The sequence below is a fragment of the Magallana gigas genome, chromosome 3 (assembly GCF_963853765.1).
Source record: "Magallana gigas chromosome 3, xbMagGiga1.1, whole genome shotgun sequence".
NCBI classification, from domain to species: domain Eukaryota; kingdom Metazoa; phylum Mollusca; class Bivalvia; order Ostreida; family Ostreidae; genus Magallana; species Magallana gigas.
The window spans coordinates 8,863,354-8,885,462 of NC_088855.1; the positions used below are offsets into that span (position 1 = coordinate 8,863,354).

The following is a 22,109-nucleotide window of genomic DNA, read 5'->3' on the forward strand; positions in this document are numbered from 1 at the left end:
ATAAAAAAATGACAACTGTTCATTAATGTGCTGTCAGTTAATTATCATGACTTCTCAAAATAATTTAAAGTTGTAGCGATTTGCCGGAAATATTACATAAACGGCCGGTATTGGCTTGACCACCTTCGCAAACCATGGCCAACATGAACATGTTGGAGAGAGTTATTTATACGGACTCCGGACCGTGGCTTGAGACGATGCTGTTTGACATATATTCTTTTTAGCTGTATCTACAGAGTAGAATAACAGGATACAGAGTTCTTAGTATTAATAACAAACTGTTGTAATCGGTAAAATAAAAGAATAAAAAAAAAATCCAAATCGGCATGAATATCGGACAATATTAGGAATTAAAAAATGGAGTTGAAAATTTTAATCAGATACATGTTAATTGCGAAGAGCAATTGCAAGTTCCATTTCAAAGACAGTTCAAAAACCTGTAGTTGGTCAATTTTTAATATCTAACGTGTGAGGTCATCAGAGATTAGAAAAAACCCCACCTTTTTAAGCTTTTGAAAAATGACCCAGGGTATAAATGTCACGACTTTTGGTCTCAGTTTTCAACGTTAGAACCCCCCCCCCCCCCCCCCGAATCAATAATCAACGTTCAAAAATAAAACCTAGGTCAATATTCTTTGTTACACCGACATGATCACTATTGTTTAAATAGTTTTAATATATTATATTAAATCATTATAATATTTTATTATATCATATTAAATATTATATTATATCACATCATTTTATATTATATCATATCATATTATTTTATATCATTAAAGGTTGCAAATTCACCCACTAATGCAATTGAAAATGTGTTCAAATGTATATCATTAGTGGTCAAGGTAATACTTATTTCACATTTTTTCCCCATATCATTAGAGGTTAAGATTTTTGATCGCTAACATTATATCATTAGTGGACGGTGTATCATTAGAGGTTGCTACACAGCCTTAATAATTTAAACCCCCTCTCCAATAGCAATTAAAAAATAGAGGGGGGTTCAAAATATCGCGGCCGTAATATTTTGAACCCCCTCTTCAAAGGGAATTGGAAACAGTAGGGGGATTAATATATCGTGGCCATAATATTTTGAACCCCCTCTCCAATAGCAATAAAAAATAGAGGGGGGTTCAAAATATCGCAGCCATAATATATTTTGAACCCCCTCTCCAAAGAGAATTGGAAACAGTAGGGGGGGGGGGGTCAATATATCGCGGCCATAATATTTTGAACCCTCTCTCCAATAGCAATAAAAAAAGAGGGGGATTCAAAATATCGCAGCCATAACATTTTGAACCCCCTCTCCAAAGGGAATTAGAAACGGTAGGGGGTTCAATATATCGCGGCCATAATATTTTGAACCCCCTCTCCAATAGCAATAAAAAATTGAGGGGGGTTCAAAATATGGCGGCCATAATATTTTAAACCCCCTCTCCATAGGGAATTGGAAACAGTAGGGGGTTCAAAATATAGCGACCATAATATTTTGAACCCCCTCTCCTAGAGCAATGAAAATTCAAGGGGGTTTCAAAATATCGCAGCCATTATATTTTGGACCCGGGGTTCAATATTTTATTGGGGGAGGGGGGGGGGGTTCAATATATCGCAGCGATATTTTGAACCCGGGTTCATAATATCGCATAATATATTGAACCCGGGTTCAATATTTCGCGGTATCAAAATATTATATGACACCGGCATACCACCTCTGACTGGTACGATCATTGGTGCGATGAAACGCATGTTTGGACGAACACCGCTGATCTTATCGTATTGACGTACGTTCAATCGTCCGATCATCTGATCTTTCGTGCAATCTTATCGCATTATCTTACAACACCCGAGTTCACTGTACAACAGTCGCATACATAGAGGCAAGATATATCGCAAGTTTCAATACGTTAACATCGCACAACGGTCGCTTTGAATCGTGCGAGTTTTCTACGAGTACTTTTTCATATGCAGTTATTTTGGCAACAGTTTACGCGAACCATATTCAATTTTTTCGGTCGCACGAATATTTTATTGCTTCTGCTCGTGCGCCAATTGTGAAAGGGGCTTTACGTCACTACAGCAAAATCTACAGTGTGACAGAATCCCTACATCAGAAATTAACACAATACCTCAACCAACGACAAGGGTTTCACCGACTCTCTTGTCTGTTGGACTTTCTGGCTGCATGTGTGTTTATGTCTTATCGTCAGCTGCTTTTGCAAGCTCCTCCATTTTTGCTCTGTCATATTTTGGTTTCTCCGACTTTGTTGTCCGTTGTACTGTCTGCACGCGTGTTGTTGTATTGTGGTCAGCAGCCATTGAAATTTAAGCTCCTGAATTTCTAGTATGTCATTCTTGCATTTCTTTTTGTAGCAGAGTTAATGAAATCGTAATCCGTCAAAAATCCACATACCAATAAATGGGATGAAGTAAAGAAAGCAGATGAAAATGACAAAAGAGTGGATATTGGTAATGTACAACACACAAAGAACCACAAATGTAATCAATGTGAATGCGGCAAACATCACCATGATGATCAGCCATTGTCTGGAAAACGTTCGTTTATCAGAGAACCGCAAAAACCCTGTAAAAGACTTTATTAGACCTAAATTCACTGATCCAGCAAAGAAAACCAAAATGCGACGAAGCATTGAATGGGGTCTGTAGTGTTGTACATATTTTTGGAAGCTTCCACTGTTATGGATAGAATGCATTAAACCCTCGGCCAGTCCTCTAATCACTTCCAAGGAACTACAAAATTTCTCGACGTTTCCAGTAATCATAATGGCAAACAGCAAAGAAATGTTGACTAAGATCGTCAGGCAGATGATAGCAAAGGTCACTGGGATTTCGATATCCCAAGAGAGTAGAAAATAGTTGATTATCTCATCTGCGAATGTCTTGTTTATACTCTGTGAACATCCCTCCATACGTCTCGGGGACATTTGGCAACCAATCTAAACCCATACTTAATCTACAAAAAGACATCAATGAAATAATCGGCTATAAAAAGAGTAATTGACTTAATGTCTATAATATTCGCTATAGATGACATTGGATTTAAATTCAGCTAGTAAGAAAACTTCCCAAATAACTCGTTTTGCTTTGAACGAATTTTTGAACTTATCTAGCCCCTGGAAATGTACTAGTGGTACACTGCCTTTATCCTATTTTTCAGTTTTTGTAATTGGTATCAATAAATCGACAACATTTCTTTAAATCATGCTTTATTCCAATAATTCAATATATTTTTGTAGAAATTGCAAGCAACACATAAACAGACAGGTAGATGCCGGAGAACAGGCAATCAGAAAAGCTCTTTCAAATCCCACATTAATTAATTGTCAGCCAAAACTAGAAGTAAATATTTCAATATTATTTTTCATGCACTGTCTTCCAAACACAGACACTAATATTAACCCTTGTCAAAAGTCGTTGCGTACATTTACGTCATTTCATCAAAAGTATTTCGAAATTCGCTCATATAAAATGTAGACATATCTTTATGTTCCATAATTATTTCTGATTATCAACATCTCTGTCCGCTAAAATACCATATATCTATAAACATTTAAATATATTATTGATAGAAAAAAAATGAAAAAGAGGCGGCAAAGAGCGGATGGTTTGTAATAAACAACTTGTTATATATATTTAAATAACAAACATAGTGAAGGATAAATAAAACATATCAATGATGTTGAATGATTTAAATATTTCAATTTGCTGAATTTTTAAGATGTTGATCAAGTTAGACATCAGCTAAACCTTATACATACCCTCGCACGAGATGTCCAGGTTACAATTATATGTAATTGTTCAGAAACAACGAGAATTTTGAATAGCTCTGACCATACTGTGACGACTGTTGTTCACTCAACAATGAACCGCCAAATTAACACTCCAATCCAAAAAATGTTCTTCCTACACGAACCTTAATGTAAAATATATACAAATGCTATATACTATTTACAATGTACGATTACAGACCTAGAAATAAACATACGTCAAGAACGGGTATACAGTGTATTTTGGAGATCAGACATGTTCACGTGACATAATTATATAGTAACATCATTATGAAACTATAAGATTGCATCAATAAAACAAAGTCAGCAGTAAGTTATCGATTATTTAATGCGTGTATAAATTGGTATGCGTATCAATTCATTTGCTGCTCTTGATGCTTATCGTTGCTACATGTATCAATTTTTGAGCTGATATATCTCCATCTCCTAGGATTTGTGTAATGTACCCCAATTAACCCCATCGATAACCTCAATGAACTCCAATGATACCCCAGTTAGTTCTGACGTCCTTAAATTACCCTAAATGATACTCCACTGAACACCTATGATGACCTTATGTGGGGCCTATATAAGTAATGAACCCAATTAATACCCATTAAACCACAATGGTACACAACTAGCTCACGCCCTAAACCAAAATGATACCCAAGTGATTCTTTAAAAATACCAAAATTAACCTCAATGGCACTTAAGGTAGTCCATCCATAACTAAGGTGAATTTAACAATTTTTATTGATATATACTACATCAAATACACATTTTAAAGCTATTTTGAGGCTGACATAAACCAAACTTGGGTGTATGTATGTAGTCAATTAAATGAACCTTTAGCACTTAAAACTTTTTTAAGAGTTGTCTGCCCTTTAGGAAAATTAAAAAACTCATTTTCTGAAAATATGTATTGTAAACTATGAATTATTTTAGCATATTCGAAAACGGAGAAAGCTTTTACAACTTTTTACCAAGAGAAATGTGAGAAAATTACTTGTACTAAAGAAATATATTTAAAAATGCATTTTTCCCATAGACTTCAATGTTAACTTTAACATATGATAAATTTACTAAAACAAATTTTTTTTTAAAGATTTCAAAGGTGAAACTTTATTGTTTGATAAACCCCTTAAAATCACTCCAAGATTTTAGTGATCAAACTTGCAATCTACTAGATATGAAATATGATAGTTATGGATCGACTACCTTAAATGAACATTACTGTACCCAAAATAACCCCAGTAATACTCCGATAAACCCCTATGATGACATTGTCATATGCAATAAAACCCATAAATGTCTTTAAAAAAACAAGTGAAACCCCAAGCAACTCACCGAACCCAAATGATACCCAAGTGAAATTGAACCTCAACCATACCCTACTTTGATACCCAGTGAAGAAGTAATGTAGTGGACAATGCACTCGCTTCTCACCGCTGCAACCCGAGTTCGATCCCCGTGATCGACAGTGGTTGTATGTGATAGGGTATGGCGGTCGCCCGCTTGGACACGTGGGTTCTCTTCGGGTACTCCGGCTTCTTCCCACACCAATGACTCCCTCGCGCTAACATCCTTGCCAACGATAGATATTAATATAAATTGTAGAACTTTTTTATCAATCGTTGTAAAATAAATAAAGTTCAGTTTTCATACATTCATATAGTTGATCATAATAACAGAAAAAGAATGTAAAACAGCCTATAGGAATATATTGAGGATATAATCAGCCCTGATATAACGAACAACTCAAAAAGATTCCGGGGCTGCATAAAGAGATAACGATGTGAAACAACAGGAGTTGCACCACTCAGAGACACAGATGGCATAACATACTCAGACGGAGAGTCCAAAGCAAACATCTTTAACAGCGATGACGATGTGAGCACCATCCCAGATAAAGGCCCAAGTCCACACCCTGTCATAGATAACATCACAGTGATAGAAAACAAGTGTGTAAGCTGCTACGTAACTTGAACATCCATAAAGCAAATGGCCCAGATGAAATACCAACTCGATTTATTATGGAACAAGCAAACAACTTGGCTCCTATGTTTACAACATTCTTCCGGGCTTCCATTACGCAAGGAAAACTACTGTCAGACTGGAAAGAGTCAAACGTAGTTCCAATCTTCAAAAAAGGAGAAAAGTGTAAATCTGCCAGCTACAGGCCGATTTCTCTTACAGTAGTTACATGCAATATCCTACTGGCTAGAGCACAGAATATGCAGTAGCATCTCAAAACATCTGGAGAAGCATGGATTACTCACTGATGCTCAACATGGATTCCGGAAAAATAGATTACGCGAGTCCCAGTTGATCTTGACAGTCCAGGAACTAGCCAAGAGTATGGATCTCGGAAAACTTAAAACTCCCCAATGCACATCCTTGGAAGAACGCCGAGCCAGGCACTTACCTACAGGATAGTGTCTGGACAGGGAGCAGTAGACAGTACCTTCCTGGATGAATCAAGACAGGAGGTCCTGGCATGCAGTCTACTTTAGAGTATCACCATCTTTTATCCAGTTTGAACCTCACCTGCACTGAAAATACATGCACTTGTTGTCACACCGAGCACAAGCTGAAGTGCGATGATACTCTACAGAGTCCTGTAGTATCGGAAGAAGAAGTTCGATTAGAGAAGACTTGCCCCGATTTGTCACGATGGGGGGGGGGGGGGGGGGGGGGGGGGTTGGACTGGGACGATACAACTTCCACTACACTAGCCTATCGATTTGATGAACTCACAGGAACTGATATTTCTTGCATGTGCGGCATGGTTAATGAGTTATATGATATCGATGTGTTCGAATAGAGTATAAAGAGTTGAAATAATTTACAGTCTCCGGGTTGTGCACTTCCTCTCCTTTGTGATTGGTAGAAAATACATGATGTGAAAACTTACATTTATTTCATTGGTTGAAATAGTGTTCGGCACAAGGGAGGTAATTTTCTGATGATCTTTTTCACGTACGACTTAACAAATTTCGTAGATTTCGATTTCAAATCTTAAAAAGTGAGAAAACGAAAAAGCAATACAAATTGCTTTGAAAGAAATTCAGTCTTTGATTTTCAGGTCCATCTAGTTGAAAGCAATATTCTATAATATCTATTAAAACTGTTTGCTCTTCTTTTATTATTTTTATCTAAATACGAGAATGTAAAAAAAAGAAAGATGCGATATGGCTAATATCGGTAAAATTGTTTGCACCTTAGATATGTAAAACTACATGTAATATTTGTTAAACAAAATGCTGAATGCAGCGATATAACTTTGATTTTATCAAAATAATACGAGTCTACGACCCTTCTTAAGACCTCTTTTACCCTACTATAGTCGATATCAACTAAGAAGCTCGGGTACGCATTTCTCAGGCTTTAAAGACACATAATGGCATAAAATGTGCCACACGCCATGGTATGAAGAGGAAGGTGGCATTTATATAAAAAAGAATTAAATTGTCTTTGATAACTAATTGCTGTTTCGGGTTCGCTCTTAAGACGGCAAGCTTTTTTGTAAAAGCTAAACTTGTATTTATAAATAGTTGAGGTATGCGGTGGCGCGACACTTGATATGCTGTTTAGTATATACTACATAATCAGCGCTCCTGCATAAAAGTTGTTGTTAATTCATTTAGCACTTTATTGTTTCATATTCACAAACGAAGTGAGGGAGACTTTAACAATGTTCATATGAGATTGAATATCTTGCGAAAGCGACCAGCAAAGGTAAAATTATCCGAATAATCAGCGTACGAATTAATAAAAAGAAATTGTGAACTTTGACCTTCTCGTCTAGTTTCACTTTGATCAACGTCGATTTGATGGGAAGCCAAAATGTCAAATGAAGGGACATACGATATCTGCCTACTGTAAAAGATAAAATTGTTGCTTTTCAAAGCAAGGTCCACTTTCTCACTTTTTAGTAAGTCATTCACGCGCAGATTTTATGATTATCGCTATAAAACGAGTGAACGGGATTTGTTGAGTATGGGTGTTCGATTTTACTTCTGTTATTTGATCAAATGCATGTAGATGTAAGGAAGCAGGAAGAATAAAACGTATTCGGAGAAAACATTGGGTACTTGTTAATGTCCTTATATTTTCTCATTATTCCAATGTTTTATTATTGCATAACTTTATCAAAGGAATTGAAAAGGACATTTTGCTCCACCCCCTGCTGTAAGGAAATGTATTTATAATATGTAATTAACTTAGGCGTGACAGGTGTTTTTTTTGTTGTTGTTGTTTACTTTGGGGTAAAGGGGTTGAGATACCCAGTAAAGGAGAAAATCATATGAAAGAAATTATTGGTGACATGAAAAAGCATACCACTATGTAAAAAAGAATGAGTATTGTATCATGCCGTCATCTGTTTCCGATAGTCACGTGTTTCCGATAGTCTATTTTTGGTCACGTGCGATTACTTACAAAATAACCTAAACGTCATTTTTAATTAATTACAACACTGAAAATACGGAATCTTCTCCTTTCACACACACACACACATATATAATTACGTCATAGTTTTAACGACTGTAAAACGTCTGAAGATTTTAACAATGAAAACACTTATGTTTTGCAGTTAGTATTGCTTTTTTATTTTATTATATTTTTACCGAACACTGAGAAAATACTATTGTGATTTGGATATATATATATATATATATATATATATATATATATATATATATATATATATATATATATATATATATATATATATATATATATATATATATATCTCACACAAGTTATATGCTGTGTGCAAAGGTTTAAATCACACAATTACTCAAAAGACTAATAAAAAGCTATGTTTTACTATAATGCTTTTGTAATAGTAATAAAAATTGCCTAATATCTTTATTATGATGTCACAATGTCTAAATTTACTAATTGTCTTGTGAAATATACCTGTGATGATGTATTTTCATGCTAAAGTTATATCATGACTTTGTACCGTGTTTCTTCGTATTGATATCGAAGCCGAAGAGTGCTTTAAAATAAGGCTCTTCTAAAAAAAAACCAAAAACTAGTAATCATACAAATACATGTAATGGAATTGTATCATGTTTAAGTCATGAAATGTAGTTATGGGGTAAATTAAATAATTGAATCATTAAGGTTGAAATAAATGCTTTAAAGACATTTCAAAATATTAATAGATATATTCGTAAGGTTATGTATCTTTTGTATGAGTATTATTGAAGAAATTTGCTGATGAATCATACTATTGGAAACACATGACGCCCATTTTCATTGTTCAAATGCATGTTCAAACTGCATAATATGATGACGTTTTCTCTTTAATTTAGTATTGGCAGTTTTTGATGCTATGTCAGGGGTTTAAAATGATATAGTTTTGAAATTGTTGACTACAGAGACAAATAAGAGGCAATGTTTATTATTAGACTATCGGAAACCCATGATGTCAGGATACATTGTGCTAGCTATTATGTGAACTGCACTACCACATTGAATTTGATAATAGACAGGAAATGAAAAGGAAATAAAACTACATGTACAGAATACAATAGCTCTGAATATATATAATTTGTAACATTAAAAATACTTTCATTGCAGGAAAAGAACTAGTTAAGCTTTTTTTTGCAATTTATCACCAATACATCTATTTAGACTGCGACTTCAGAAAAGTCAAAATGAGTGCTTTTATTGGAGACATGACTCCTGAAGCTGGGAATGAGACTCAGACGGACGAATCAGGACCGGATCAGGAAAACATAATCACAGAAACCCAGGAGGATTCGGCATCATCCAGTCAACAAACAAATGAATCACTGCGGCCAAACTTAAGACACCGCATGTTACAGAAAACAGGCCTTTCAGAGCCGCAACCGAAGGATGACACCATAGAGTACCCAGCAGATGACGAGTATGGACTTTTTGAACAGGTTAGTAACATGCGATACTTACTGACATTTTGATCAGATTATATTTGTAGTCATGATTTACAGTTAATCTGTATTGTTTATCGATTATTTTCCTTACAATGTATATAAAACTGTTCCATAAAATCACATGGCCTGCTTATAATTCTTTTTTCTTTTATTGTTGTAAAACCCACAACTGTTTGTATCCTGCATGAACAAATGGAGGTTTTGTGGGTTGAATGTATTCTGTTGTTTGTGACAGGGTAGGGACTATGAGCCGGTGTATGTGACACACAAGTACACAAAGGAGGAGCAGAGAACTCTCAGTTCCTTTGAGAGTGTGGATTACCTCCCTCCACACAGTGAAATCTACAAACAATGGCTCAAAAATCAAGGCCCTCTAGGGTAAGAAGATGCACATCCAAAAATTCATACATGAATATTGTGCTATTCATTTAAATAAACAACTACTGGTTTGAGCTTTAAGGAATTTTTGCAAATACCAGTTAGTTTTAAATATCAACTTTTAAAACCTAATCTGTAGCTTTTGACAGTTAGTGATTGTTTGATCTTTGTTTTATAAATTCTCTTGAAGCAAGATTTAATATTTTGCATTAATTGGTTGTCAATCAGTAATTTGTAGACCTAGATCTTTTTAAAAATATTTTATTAACGTTATGTGTTATTATTCTGTGTCTGATGATCGATGCCTTTATTTTCCAGGTACAATCTGGGGCGATGGGTCATCATGGGACTGATTGGGTTCTTTGTGGGAATGATTGGGTTTTTGCTCCATGACCTGATAGAAGAAATAGCTCACTTGAAATGGCATTTAACACGACAATTCATAGATGTATGTATGGACTGGATATATAAACAATTAAATCACTTAAACACATTTTCTGATGTAACAATTTTTTTATATTAAGTCTATAAAAGATAGGGCATTTAACCTGTGAGATGTCTCTTACATTATTTTTCAACATGAAATGGATTTATGATATTTTTTTCTTAACTGAACAATTTTTGGATATTTAGTTTTCAAAAAAAAGGACATTTATATTACCATCTGTCTCTGACAAAAATATTATAAATGCATTTACATGTTAAAGAAATGTTATCAAAGAGACATCTTACAGGGTTTCAAGCTTTAATTGATGACATAATTTTTATTTTAGGACAATGATTTTGGACTGGCCTGTGTTGTGGCTATTGCATACAGTCTGGTTTTCATTATATTCAGTTCATTCATTGTTGTGGTGAGTTCAGCACTATATTAATAACAAATTTGAGTTCCATCATCATAAAATGATAATAGAATGAATAACAAAGCAATGAAATATTCATGATTTGTTTTTATTTGCACAGTTTTTGAGACCAAGTGCGGCTGGCTCAGGGATACCAGAAGTGACAGGGTTTCTTAATGGGACCATGGTCCGTCATATATTTAACGTAAAGACGCTGGCAGTGAAATTCTTCTCTTGTGTGGCAGCAGTGGGGTGTGGCTTACCTGTTGGCCCAGAGGGTCCAATGATTCACATGGGGTACATCATTGATACAGTACCCGCAACATTATTTTTACAATCCTGTCCTTTCATATTGTGTATCAATCCTATCGTATTGTGCATGTTTAGTGTTCTGTTGTGCATTAATCCTCTCAGGTTCATCGTTTATTTTGATAGTTTTTCCATTTAACCTTTTGTGTTAATCGTATCATGCCTTTTCATAAGCAAGTAATTTTATTTTGAAGTCGCAAGTCAATAAATGCGCTGATTACAATAATGTATCAAATCAATCCTATCCTATCCTATCATGCATGTATCCTGTTCTATCGTCTGTTAATCCTATCCATATGTGCTTGAATTCTATCCTATCACTTATCTTATAAAAAATAACATTGTAGGTACTGAACTTTACCACACTATATATTTTCTTATCTAATTATCAATTTCAATTGATTATTTCTTAAACCTGTAGCAATTAAGGAATGATTAGATTCTGTTATATATGATCACACACTTGATACTTTAGTATATTAAATTTCTGTGATTTTTTTCCAGTGCTCTTGTTGGAGCGGGGGTGAGTCAGTTTCAGTCAGAGACCCTCAGAATCAACCTCCCAATCTTTGAGAGGTTCAGAACTTCTGAGGACAGGTAAGCTATCTGTAAACGTAAATATTGTTTGTTCTTGAAAGATTTCAGGGGCAAGCAAAAATTAGTTTTGAAAAAATAACATTTCGAATGAAATGCCTGCATATTTTTTTTTTTAATTTTTGAGTGCGATAATTTTTCAGACGTAATTTTATATCTGCGGGGGCAGCTGCAGGAGTGGCTTCGGCCTTCGGTTCTCCAGTTGGGGGCCTCCTATTTTCAATGGAGGAGGTGTCCTCGTTTTGGACCACGACTTTATCATGGCAGATATTCTTCTGTTGCATGATCTCTACCTTCACCACCGATTTATTCAACTCAGCTTTTGCTGGATTCAAATTTACAGGCGCATTTGGTCAGTTCAAGACAACCAGATACATTCTCTTTAATGTAAGCATGTTTTTCCATTATACAATTAAACAACGTTACAGCAAAAAGTGTATATCATATTCGCTTTTACAGTGAATTCAGTTTCATTCCCTTTATCTTAAAATTGTATCATAAACTTATCATACGTTATGATTAACAATTATAATAAATCAAAACTGCTAGGATCTTTCGCTTTGCTGTTAAAGTGTTTTACTGTACATTTCAAACAAAAATATCCCTGTTATCTAAAGACTGAATTCTGAGAGTTTAGTTAAATATTCACACAGATTGAGAGGGGTATAGATGTTAACATCCTGATGTTTATCCCTACCATTATTATTGGACTCATCGGGGGACTGTTGGGCGCAGTGTTTACAATCCTCCATCTTAAGATGACACGAGGCAGGAAGAGGTTTCTGGCCAACATAAAGAGTGAATGGCTCCAGAAACTTCTCAGGATATTTGAACCTGCTGTTATAATTGTAAGAAGCTTCCACATTCAAACTTTTTAAGAAACCAGTTACTAATGCTTTGCAGATCAAAGGTATGTTAAGACTGCAAAGAGTGTTCAAGGAAGTAATTTTAAACAAGCTTTATTAAAAAATATATACTACATCTGGTATTTGAATTTGGGCAAGTAAGTAAATTTGTGATATATCATATCATACTGTATCATATAAAATTGATGTCTGAAAATCAATATGCATTAACTGTCCTTGTGTGTTCTGTGTTTATAGATTATTGTGACCATTCTATCAGTGTATCTCCCCCAAGCCTTTGGTTGTACTAAGTTTACCTGCATAGAAGGAGTTAGTGGGGATGTCAGGTCTGTATGTCTCCAGTTTAGTTTTTATTTCCTATTGAAGTATTGGGTAAATTGGTATTTTGATATCATTTACCTGTTCAGTTGCTACATGCACATAAAACTTTCAAATCCTTGACAAAAATAGTTTCATTGTTAGAGGAATACAGATATTTACATATTTTTTGTGTACATGTAGATATTTATTTTTAATGGTGAGGTATTTGTTTACAGTGTGAACTGTATGAATGACACCAGGAATCCACTACATGTGGAGTCTACTGTAGAGACCTACACCTGTAAGAAAGGGATAATCACTGGATCCACCAACACTACAATTTACACTAACAGTACCTATAATGAAAGTAAGAATGCTATGGTGTACACTAACAGTACCTATAATGAAAGTAAGAATGCTATGGTGTACACTAACAGTACCTATAATGAAAGTAAGAATGCTGTGGTGTACACTAACAGTACCTATAATGAAAGTAAGAATGCTGTGGTGTACACTAACAGTACCTATAATGAAAGTAAGAATGCTATGGTGTACACTAACAGTACCTATAATGAAAGTAAGAATGCTATGGTGTACACTAACAGTACCTATAATGAAAGTAAGAATGCTATGGTGTACACTAACAGTACCTATAATGAAAGTAAGAATGCTATGGTGTACACTAACAGTATACCTATAATGAAAGTAAGAATGCTATGGTGTACACTAACAGTACCTATAATGAAAGTAAAAATGCTATGGTGTACACTAACAGTATGATGTATTTATTTAAAAAACAAAAAAATGCCTTTTTTGGTAATTAATGCAGGATTTGAAGGTGGCTACATTGCAGAAAAAAGACATAACCCACAAGATACACATTAGGAACACAGATATTTTTCTGTTTGCAGTGGCCACTCTGATGTTTGGGACCCTGGAAAATGCAGTGAAGCGGCTCTTTTCCCGCGACACACATCTCCAATTTGGCTTTGGTTCATTGCTGACGATGCTCGTCATCTACTTCCTGTTGATATGCTGGGCCACAGGAACCTCTGTAGCCAGCGGTGCCCTGGTCCCCATGTTGTGAGTAAACACTGTATATATATGGGCTTCATTTTTCAGTACAATGTTTTCCTAAGTGGCCATTTATCAGCTGTTTGATAAGGCTGTTTGCATATACAGTTCAATGTGATTCAATTTGTTTTAGCCTGTGAAAGTTGTTAACAATGTTTCTTTGACAGGTTGGTGGGGGGTTTGTATGGTCGGGCTGTGGGTCTCCTGATGACCTACATGTTTGGGGTCCACAGTGAGGATTTTGGGTACTGGGCTTGGATGGACCCAGGAGTCTTCTCATTGATTGGGGCAGCCTCATTCTTTGGAGGAGTCACCCGCTTGGCCTTAGCTGTGACTGTGATCATGGTATATATGATAGCCTTATGTGTTTAATGTTATAGGTAACTTTGTTTTTAATTTGAAACACTGGTACTTGAATTCTTTTGAAACATTCTCTATCAAAAGCAGATATAGATGATGATGTAGCACGGCTACTCCCATTTTTGTATGTGCTTTAAAAAAAAAAATTGGGGAGGGCTTAGTTTTTGAAGCTATTCTTTAGCCCTTAAGCAATGAACATTTAGTTGCATTTTGAAGTAATCAAATTCAATCATAATAAGTAAATATGAGATTTCCTGATTACTATGTGATCAGCATGGCTTTGTTTGTAGATGGAGCTGACCAATGATGTACAGATCCTTCTACCGGTGATGGTCTCGGTGATGGTGGCCAAGTGGGTGGGCGACTTCTTCACCCACCCTATCTACCACGCCCTGCTGGAGCTGAAATGTATCCCCCTCTTGGACCCCGAACCAAGAGTCAGGATAGACAAACAACAGTGAGTTTGTAACGTGGGGCACTCAATCAATGTTGTTTAGAATGAGAAAACTGAGTATTTTTATGTTTTTGCATATATGACCTTGACCTCTGTCTATTCTTCTCAGATTGAACTTGGACCTTTACAAGGCGGGTGACATCATGTCATCCCCGGTGATCACCGTCCAGACCCGCGAGTCCGTGTCCGTCCTTTCCACCCTCATTCTGAACACGACTCACGGGGGATTCCCCGTCATTAGCAAAAACACGGACGGCAGCGAGAGCTTCTTTGGCATCATCACCAGGTTGGAACACCATCCTTTTATTTTCAAATAAGACAATGGTTTATGTTCAAACCTCAGATTATTGAAATAAAGGATTGGAATGTTAATATGAAGAGGGAATTAAAAAGTAAATAAGTAACATATAATCTGTTGAATTTTTGATAAACTTGTAATTTTGTCAGTCACTGTATTGGATCTTATTATATTTCTGATATGATTTTACATGTATAATCAGAGTGATTCAGATTAGATTGATTAATATGTACAAGTAGAATGTGTTAATTTCCATAATTTTGTAGAATGGAGGTCATAGTGCTCTTGAAGAATGATGCTTTGTTTAAGCCAGAGAATGATTCAGAGGAAAGTCTTGAAGAAGATGGAGCTCCATCTTGGGTGGAATACAATCAGGTAAGATTTTAAATAGATAAGTGCGAAGTTTGGGGATTATAAACTTATGTAATGTGTTTTGTCTATTTTATAATCAATTCTTCTTAGATAAAACATCAACTTATCACTGTTCCCTCATTTCTCTATCATCTGTACTAAGCTGGATTTTTCTGATATTGGATTGATTTAATTATTTAATTTACAGAAAGATTTACCATCCTTTAAAGAATTAGTAAGACTTTCTAAAAGATTCTTTTTCCAAAAAATAAAAAATGTGAAACACACATGGTAATGCGCATTTTTACATATGAGCATATGTTATGCATGTGTTTGTATATGCAGGAATTATTAATTATAAGATATATTACTATCAAGAATTAACATGTGAAATAAGCTATGTCCTTTTTTCAAACTTAATTGATAATGAATATTCTTAATTTCATGAAATCAAATATAAATTTTATAACTATATACTATGTTACTAAATACTAATAAATTTGAACTTCGATATCTCAAACACTGATATCTCGAAAACAATGGATATGTAAGAGTAATTTGTAAATCTCAACCACATAATATACATTAAGGAGTTTACCCTTGATATCTCAAATACTCTGATATCTCAAAGATTTGAACCAGGCCCATCTAGTTCGAGATAACAAGGTTTGACTGTATGTCAATTTACCAATATACATGTAATGCTACATACATTGCGACTTTTTCCCTATACTGGGTACACATATTTTCAAATTAATTTCATAATCAGAACTAACAACTATTTATGATTGAATATAATAAAGGATAATAAAATATGTAATGCTTTTAAATATAAGGAAAAGAACTTGATAAAATTTCACAACATATTTTAAATGAAAGAGTAATACAATGTACATGTACAATATTCATTGCAGGGTTAACTTGCAAAAAGATCATTTAGTGAAAAAACCTGTTCCAATTTCCAGGTTTCAAAACACATTGTGTTAAAAAAATGTGTTTCTCAATCCAGGATATCTAAAAGAAACCACTTGGAAACTTCAAGTTTCCCAGTGGTTACCATTATACAACCATAAACTTTTAAACTGGAAGCTTACTTTTTAGAGCAAAAAAAAAATTTTTTGGGGATGAAGAAGCATCTATTTCATTGGTCAGATATTGTGATTATAACGATGATAATTCAAATAAACTCTTTGTGTTCTGTTTTGTTCTGTTTGTGTTCTAGCTGTTTTGGACATTTGATGATCATGAAATGAAACTTTTTGTTGGTTTGGACAGTTGAATGTACACAAGCTGACAGATCCCCACGATACATCAGTGATGCTACACAAGTATGCCTCAGATCCACGCTACAGTAGTCTATATATAGACCTGGTCAGTCTCAGATTATTTACTGGAGAATATTTGATTCAACTCTGTTTGAATGATTGTCATGAAATAGAATACTATGGAATCATTTAAATTCATGGGGGCCAATTTTCGTGGATGGTTGGTTTTTTGCTTGTTCATGGGGATGTTAATTTGTGGATGCGTCGGTTTTCAGTTGCAATGAAAAAACTAACCTTTCAAAATTTGTTTTCGTCGAGGATGTAAATTCGTGGGGGAGGGCTACCCACAAATACCACGAAAATTGAGCCACCACGAATTCTAGTGATTCCACATAAATATTGCTTTCTGATCAATTATTTCATAAATAAGTTAAAGAGAGTAAGGTTTTATTTGGAATCCCAATGGAATAAATGAAAAAAATTTAGTATATAATACCTATTTATAGAATAAAAAATTCTTGCTCTATCTCCATTATGATCAATTTTCTTGGCATACATGTATCTGTGTAAATTTATTCTGTAATTCATCATATACATGTACATCGAAACACTTATGAATTTTATTTTTCAATTTCGTTTTTCAGAAAATGTTTGCAAACCAGTCTGCTCTGTTCATTCCGGAGAAGTTTTCGCTCCAGAGGACATACATAATTTTCCGTACCCTGGGCCTGCGGCACTTGACGGTGGTAGACTGCCGGAACTCCGTGAAGGGAGTCATCACAAGGAAGGACCTGATGGGATTCTACATGGAAGAGAGGCTGGAGGAAAAAATGAAAAGGAGGCCAACCTTGGAGTTGGATGACCTTCAGAACCGAGGCACAGATAGTGCTAACCATGTTGTGTAGAAATAAGGGAGTTGACAATCTTTGTATCTAACAAATTTTATATACATGTTCTACATGTGAAAGCTATATCATAGAATAATCTAATATTATTTTAGTGATAAATTAAGTGGTTGGTAGTTATTGGATACTCATAAAAATGATATGTTTGTTAGAATATTTTTCCTGATTTTATTTTTTTAATGAAATATTCGATTTTTGATCATTTTCTATTTTTGAACAAGAGATAACGTACAGGGTGGTTGTGTTTTTATACATGTGCCAAACTTGAAAGTTGATTTTACATGTATATTTAAAAGTTGGGTACAATCCAAATTGTGAAATACTCATTAACACAGTGTACATATTTACTGGGGTATAACATCTTTTGAGAAGTTAGATCCTGTTTAATAATATATTTAAATCAAATTTCATTCCATGCAAACAAATTGAAGGTTTCCTCTAAATTGCATGTTTACATGTAAATTCAAGCATTTGACAATCACAAAGCAACTGGTTACTGTTGAATTGAACATTGCATTTCTTATGAACTGATATACTTAGCAAAGTATTATCCTGAATATGCTCACACTTCTATGAAATCCATCCTTACCTTTTTGTATATACACTGTATAGAGATCAAAGAAGGTTTTTTTTTAATCTTTGTTTGTTATTTTGTTCTTTGTATATGAACATTCCATGACCCCTCAACCCTTTCTAAATAATGTTCTTGGTTTCTTGTATCAAGTTGTTTGTTACTGAATTAAAATTTAAATTCAATTTTTATGTTGGATGATTTTTTTATTTTCAATTTTTTGGTTTATATTATTAAAGGTTAATACCTTTACAAAACCTATAGCATATTCAAAAGATTGATTTATATCTGAAATGATTTTTTCCTCTTTACAATTTACATTGGTATTTTTATTCAATCAATTAACATTTTCTTGTAAAGAAAAAATGTTAAAATGTAAAAAGTACACGTACATATTTGTAATCCTTTTTTCATTTTATCTATAACGTTTATAGATCCACTGATCATTCACAGATTCATGTAGTTAGTTGTTAAATAGATAGTTACATAGAGTTTTTTTTATCAAATTTCAATTTCAGGTATGCATGTGTCAATCATTCACATGTCAACCATACATCAACAAAATATTTATGTTTTCTTTTATATGTTTCTTAGTAACAAGTAATGAATTATGTAAATATAGTTAGTGATAAAATGGTGCCATGTTTTGCCAATGTTTGCTTTGATTCTCTTTAGTAGTGCTGCATCTTAAATTAATGTCAAGAAATAAAAATATATTGAAACTAAAATAAAGTTTTTTAACTGGGTGTAATTGTGGTTTATCTTTGAATTTCTATACATGTATCACTGAAATGAGAATATTTACTAATGTACAATTCCAGTAATTCGAAATGGCTGTCCAATATGGTTGGTTGTTTGTTGTTTGTTGTGCAGTATATGTATTGATATATGCCTTGCCAAATAAAGTTTTATTTTTGTAATATCTAATAAATATGGTTTTAATTTGCACAATAATGTGTCAAGAGTGGATGATTGTTTTTGCACGATTTATTGAAATTTTCAGTTGCTTAGAGTTATTAAAAATGAATGTTATATTAATGAAATGACCATTATACTATTCTAAAAAATATAGTTGCTTTTATACAACGGCAATAGATGTACAAGCCATGACCAAACTAGAAAAAGTGTTGTCTCCCACAGCTTATATCCAACAATATGAGGATTCCCCAGGAATCCTGTATCTCTCCAATATGCAAATGAAGTCGAGACTTATTGGTTGACCTTGGACTGACCTTTGGTAATAGCGAGACCGGACTGGAGACTGTGGCACAGATAGACAGATCTTTGTTGATGACAGTGGAATGTCCAAGGTTGTTCTGTTAAACATACTGTTCTGTCACACATGTGTTATATACCATTATATTTATAAATTCAAGGCTTTTGAAAATGCTTTGTGCTGTGCATGTTTGAAACACGGCAAATTTTGGCCAATAACGTTCTTTGTTCTTTTCAAATTTTGCCCTTAGTTTAGAGGTAACTAAATAAAATATTCTGGGTTATAAAGCGGCATTTTATGCATGGCGCATATTTGCAATGATAATGAAAGTAGTCTTTTTTTTTACATTTAGGTGCAAAAATGATAATGAATTTATAACGTGCAGAAAAGAGGATGGAAACACTGTGTATAGATATACCTTATTTCTAAGGGGGTTTCAATGTACTTTCGCATATTGGTCCTAAATCTAAGATATAAAATAACATGGAGTGATATCATAAGCAGATAACATGAGATGTTAAAACTTGTCCAATATACACCTAGAGGGCTATCATGGCAATCCGTTTTTACTATCAACATAACCACCGATAAAATAAAGTACTAACAGTTTGAAGAAACCGTGAATTGTTTAACTTGAATCAATTAGCCTCGGTTTGTTATCATTATGTCATCATGATGCTTTAAAGTGTACTTTATAAGATATTGGACAGTACAACCATTCAGTACGTTGTTTATCTAAAGTTGTACTAGATAGACAAAGTACACACTATTACGACGTCATAGGAGTCATTATACGATACACAAGATACATGTCTGAGTGAGTGTGCGAGAGTCCCCTTGGAGTATCAACATCAGACTTATCTTATCCGATGTTTGCGGTAAACTGACCACGAGGCCATGTCAATACGAGGGCAAATAAGTCGATGACGACTGTCTCCGTAATAGATGACATATCTGACATTGTAAGCATTTCACGGGGATTCATGGAATACCCCCATCCCCTTCACATGTTATGACGTCATTCCTTGAATTCAGTACCTGCGCACTCCAAACCTTACTCAATCACTGTGTCGGTACCTTTATACAGCTACAAGTGTATTTCGAAATCATACTACAGAAGTCATCTATGAAACATTTAAGAGCATGCCTTGATGTCAGTATCGAACTTATTATCGATATTGTTTCGATATTAGTTCAGCATTGCGGGCAACTTCATTTTCGTGTCGATGTCTTCTGTAAACATGTAATTTAGTTTGAGTGGAGTTTGATTTCCGATAATAATTTGAAATGATTTGACAATTTTTAACGATATCCTATTCAATGGTCGATATCACATTTAAACTGGGGTTTAATGGGTCATATGCATATCGATTTGTCATTACGTGCACGATATCGCCGATATCACCTCATTGGGTTGTCTTGTACATCAATGTTTTTGGTTAGAGGAATTCCAGAGAGCTGCATGGCCGTGGCTTTATTCAGATTACCTCATTTAATCGAGAGCTTTGCAAAGAAGTAGGAAAAAAGCAAAAATATTTGGATTTCTTTCATAACTAAATAATAGTTTATGGCCAAAGTATTGAATTCATAAGTTTACAGCTGATGGAGAATTTGCTGACCACCCACGCTGACCCTTGTGTGTCGTTGGTTATGACCTTACATGGAGAGAGGCATGTAGGATTTAGTATCCTCAGTTGGGATGAGATCGGAAAAAATCCCAAGTCTGCATCAGATCACGTGAAAAATGTAATACTTCAGAAACATGCATTTAGAACGTTTTTCAAATGATTGAAAAGTTCTCGACGCGACTTTGTCAGTTAGATAATCGCCCGCACGTGTCAATAGATTCTTGTGTTGTGAAATGATCATACTTCACTAGACCTATTTGAATTTCACTTGAATACCTGTTCTGTACATGTGTTTATTATGTAATCTTTATCCAACTGCTGCAGTTGTTACTAGGAAGCTCAAGTAGTGCACTCTTATGTTATCAAGAGAAAAACAGTGAACTAGATCCGTGAAAGTCGTGGTTAAAACTTTAGTGATTCAGAAATTTATTATGAAGAGCATAATATGCATTTCCATTTTAAGAAAAAGAGGTCACCTATAAACTCAAAAACTGCAATGAACCAGATTTGATCTATATTGGGAGTATCAATGGACTTATCTTTTGATCTGGTGCACAATAATATACACCTTGTGCGACATTTCACAGGCATATGGCACACTCGATAATAGAGCAATAGGACAACAATCAACATGGTTTAGCGGTTTTTTTCCTTCGATTTATGCCTTTGTTTTTCAACACATAATCCATTTCTTTTTATCTAAAGAAATGTTAACTATTCTTACGTCAAAAGAGTTTTATGGAATTCAAGTATTGACTTGATATTTGCCTTGAATATTAGTATACATGTACCTATGAAAAGGTTCATATTTTTTCGTCACAGTGACAAACGATTTAATGACGAAATTTGGAGTCAATGTTCCTTAAATCCAAGTGTCAAACAAGAAAAGATCCAGGATAACTCTAAAGATTACAAAACGAGTTCAGGATTAACATATACTGATATCATTTGAAGTTAAATCTTTATCTTTAATAGTAGATATAGTG

General features: G+C 34.4%; 1 protein-coding gene across 3 annotated transcripts; it reads left to right on the forward strand.

Moving 5' to 3' along the window:
* Window positions 1-7,558: 7,558 nt before the first annotated feature.
* LOC105321807 (chloride channel protein C) lies at window positions 7,559-19,195 on the forward strand. 3 transcript variants are annotated; one of them, XM_034483466.2, is made up of 19 exons: window positions 7,559-7,719; window positions 9,432-9,706; window positions 9,948-10,090; window positions 10,409-10,538; window positions 10,864-10,944; window positions 11,054-11,229; window positions 11,746-11,838; window positions 11,979-12,222; window positions 12,489-12,683; window positions 12,939-13,027; window positions 13,238-13,368; window positions 13,913-14,084; window positions 14,243-14,420; window positions 14,726-14,892; window positions 14,999-15,175; window positions 15,454-15,562; window positions 15,747-15,773; window positions 16,814-16,909; window positions 17,448-19,195. In XM_034483466.2, the coding sequence occupies exons 2-19, from the start codon at window positions 9,455-9,457 to the stop codon at window positions 17,706-17,708; spliced, it is 2,721 nt and encodes a 906-aa protein (XP_034339357.2). In that variant the 5' UTR covers window positions 7,559-7,719; window positions 9,432-9,454; the 3' UTR covers window positions 17,709-19,195. The 3 variants fall into 3 exon arrangements, with proteins under 3 accessions (XP_034339357.2, XP_034339360.2, XP_034339358.2); XM_034483467.2 differs by having other exon boundaries at window positions 7,584-7,719; window positions 9,378-9,706; XM_034483469.2 differs by lacking the exon at window positions 15,747-15,773.
* The last annotated feature ends 2,914 nt before the right edge of the window (window positions 19,196-22,109 follow it).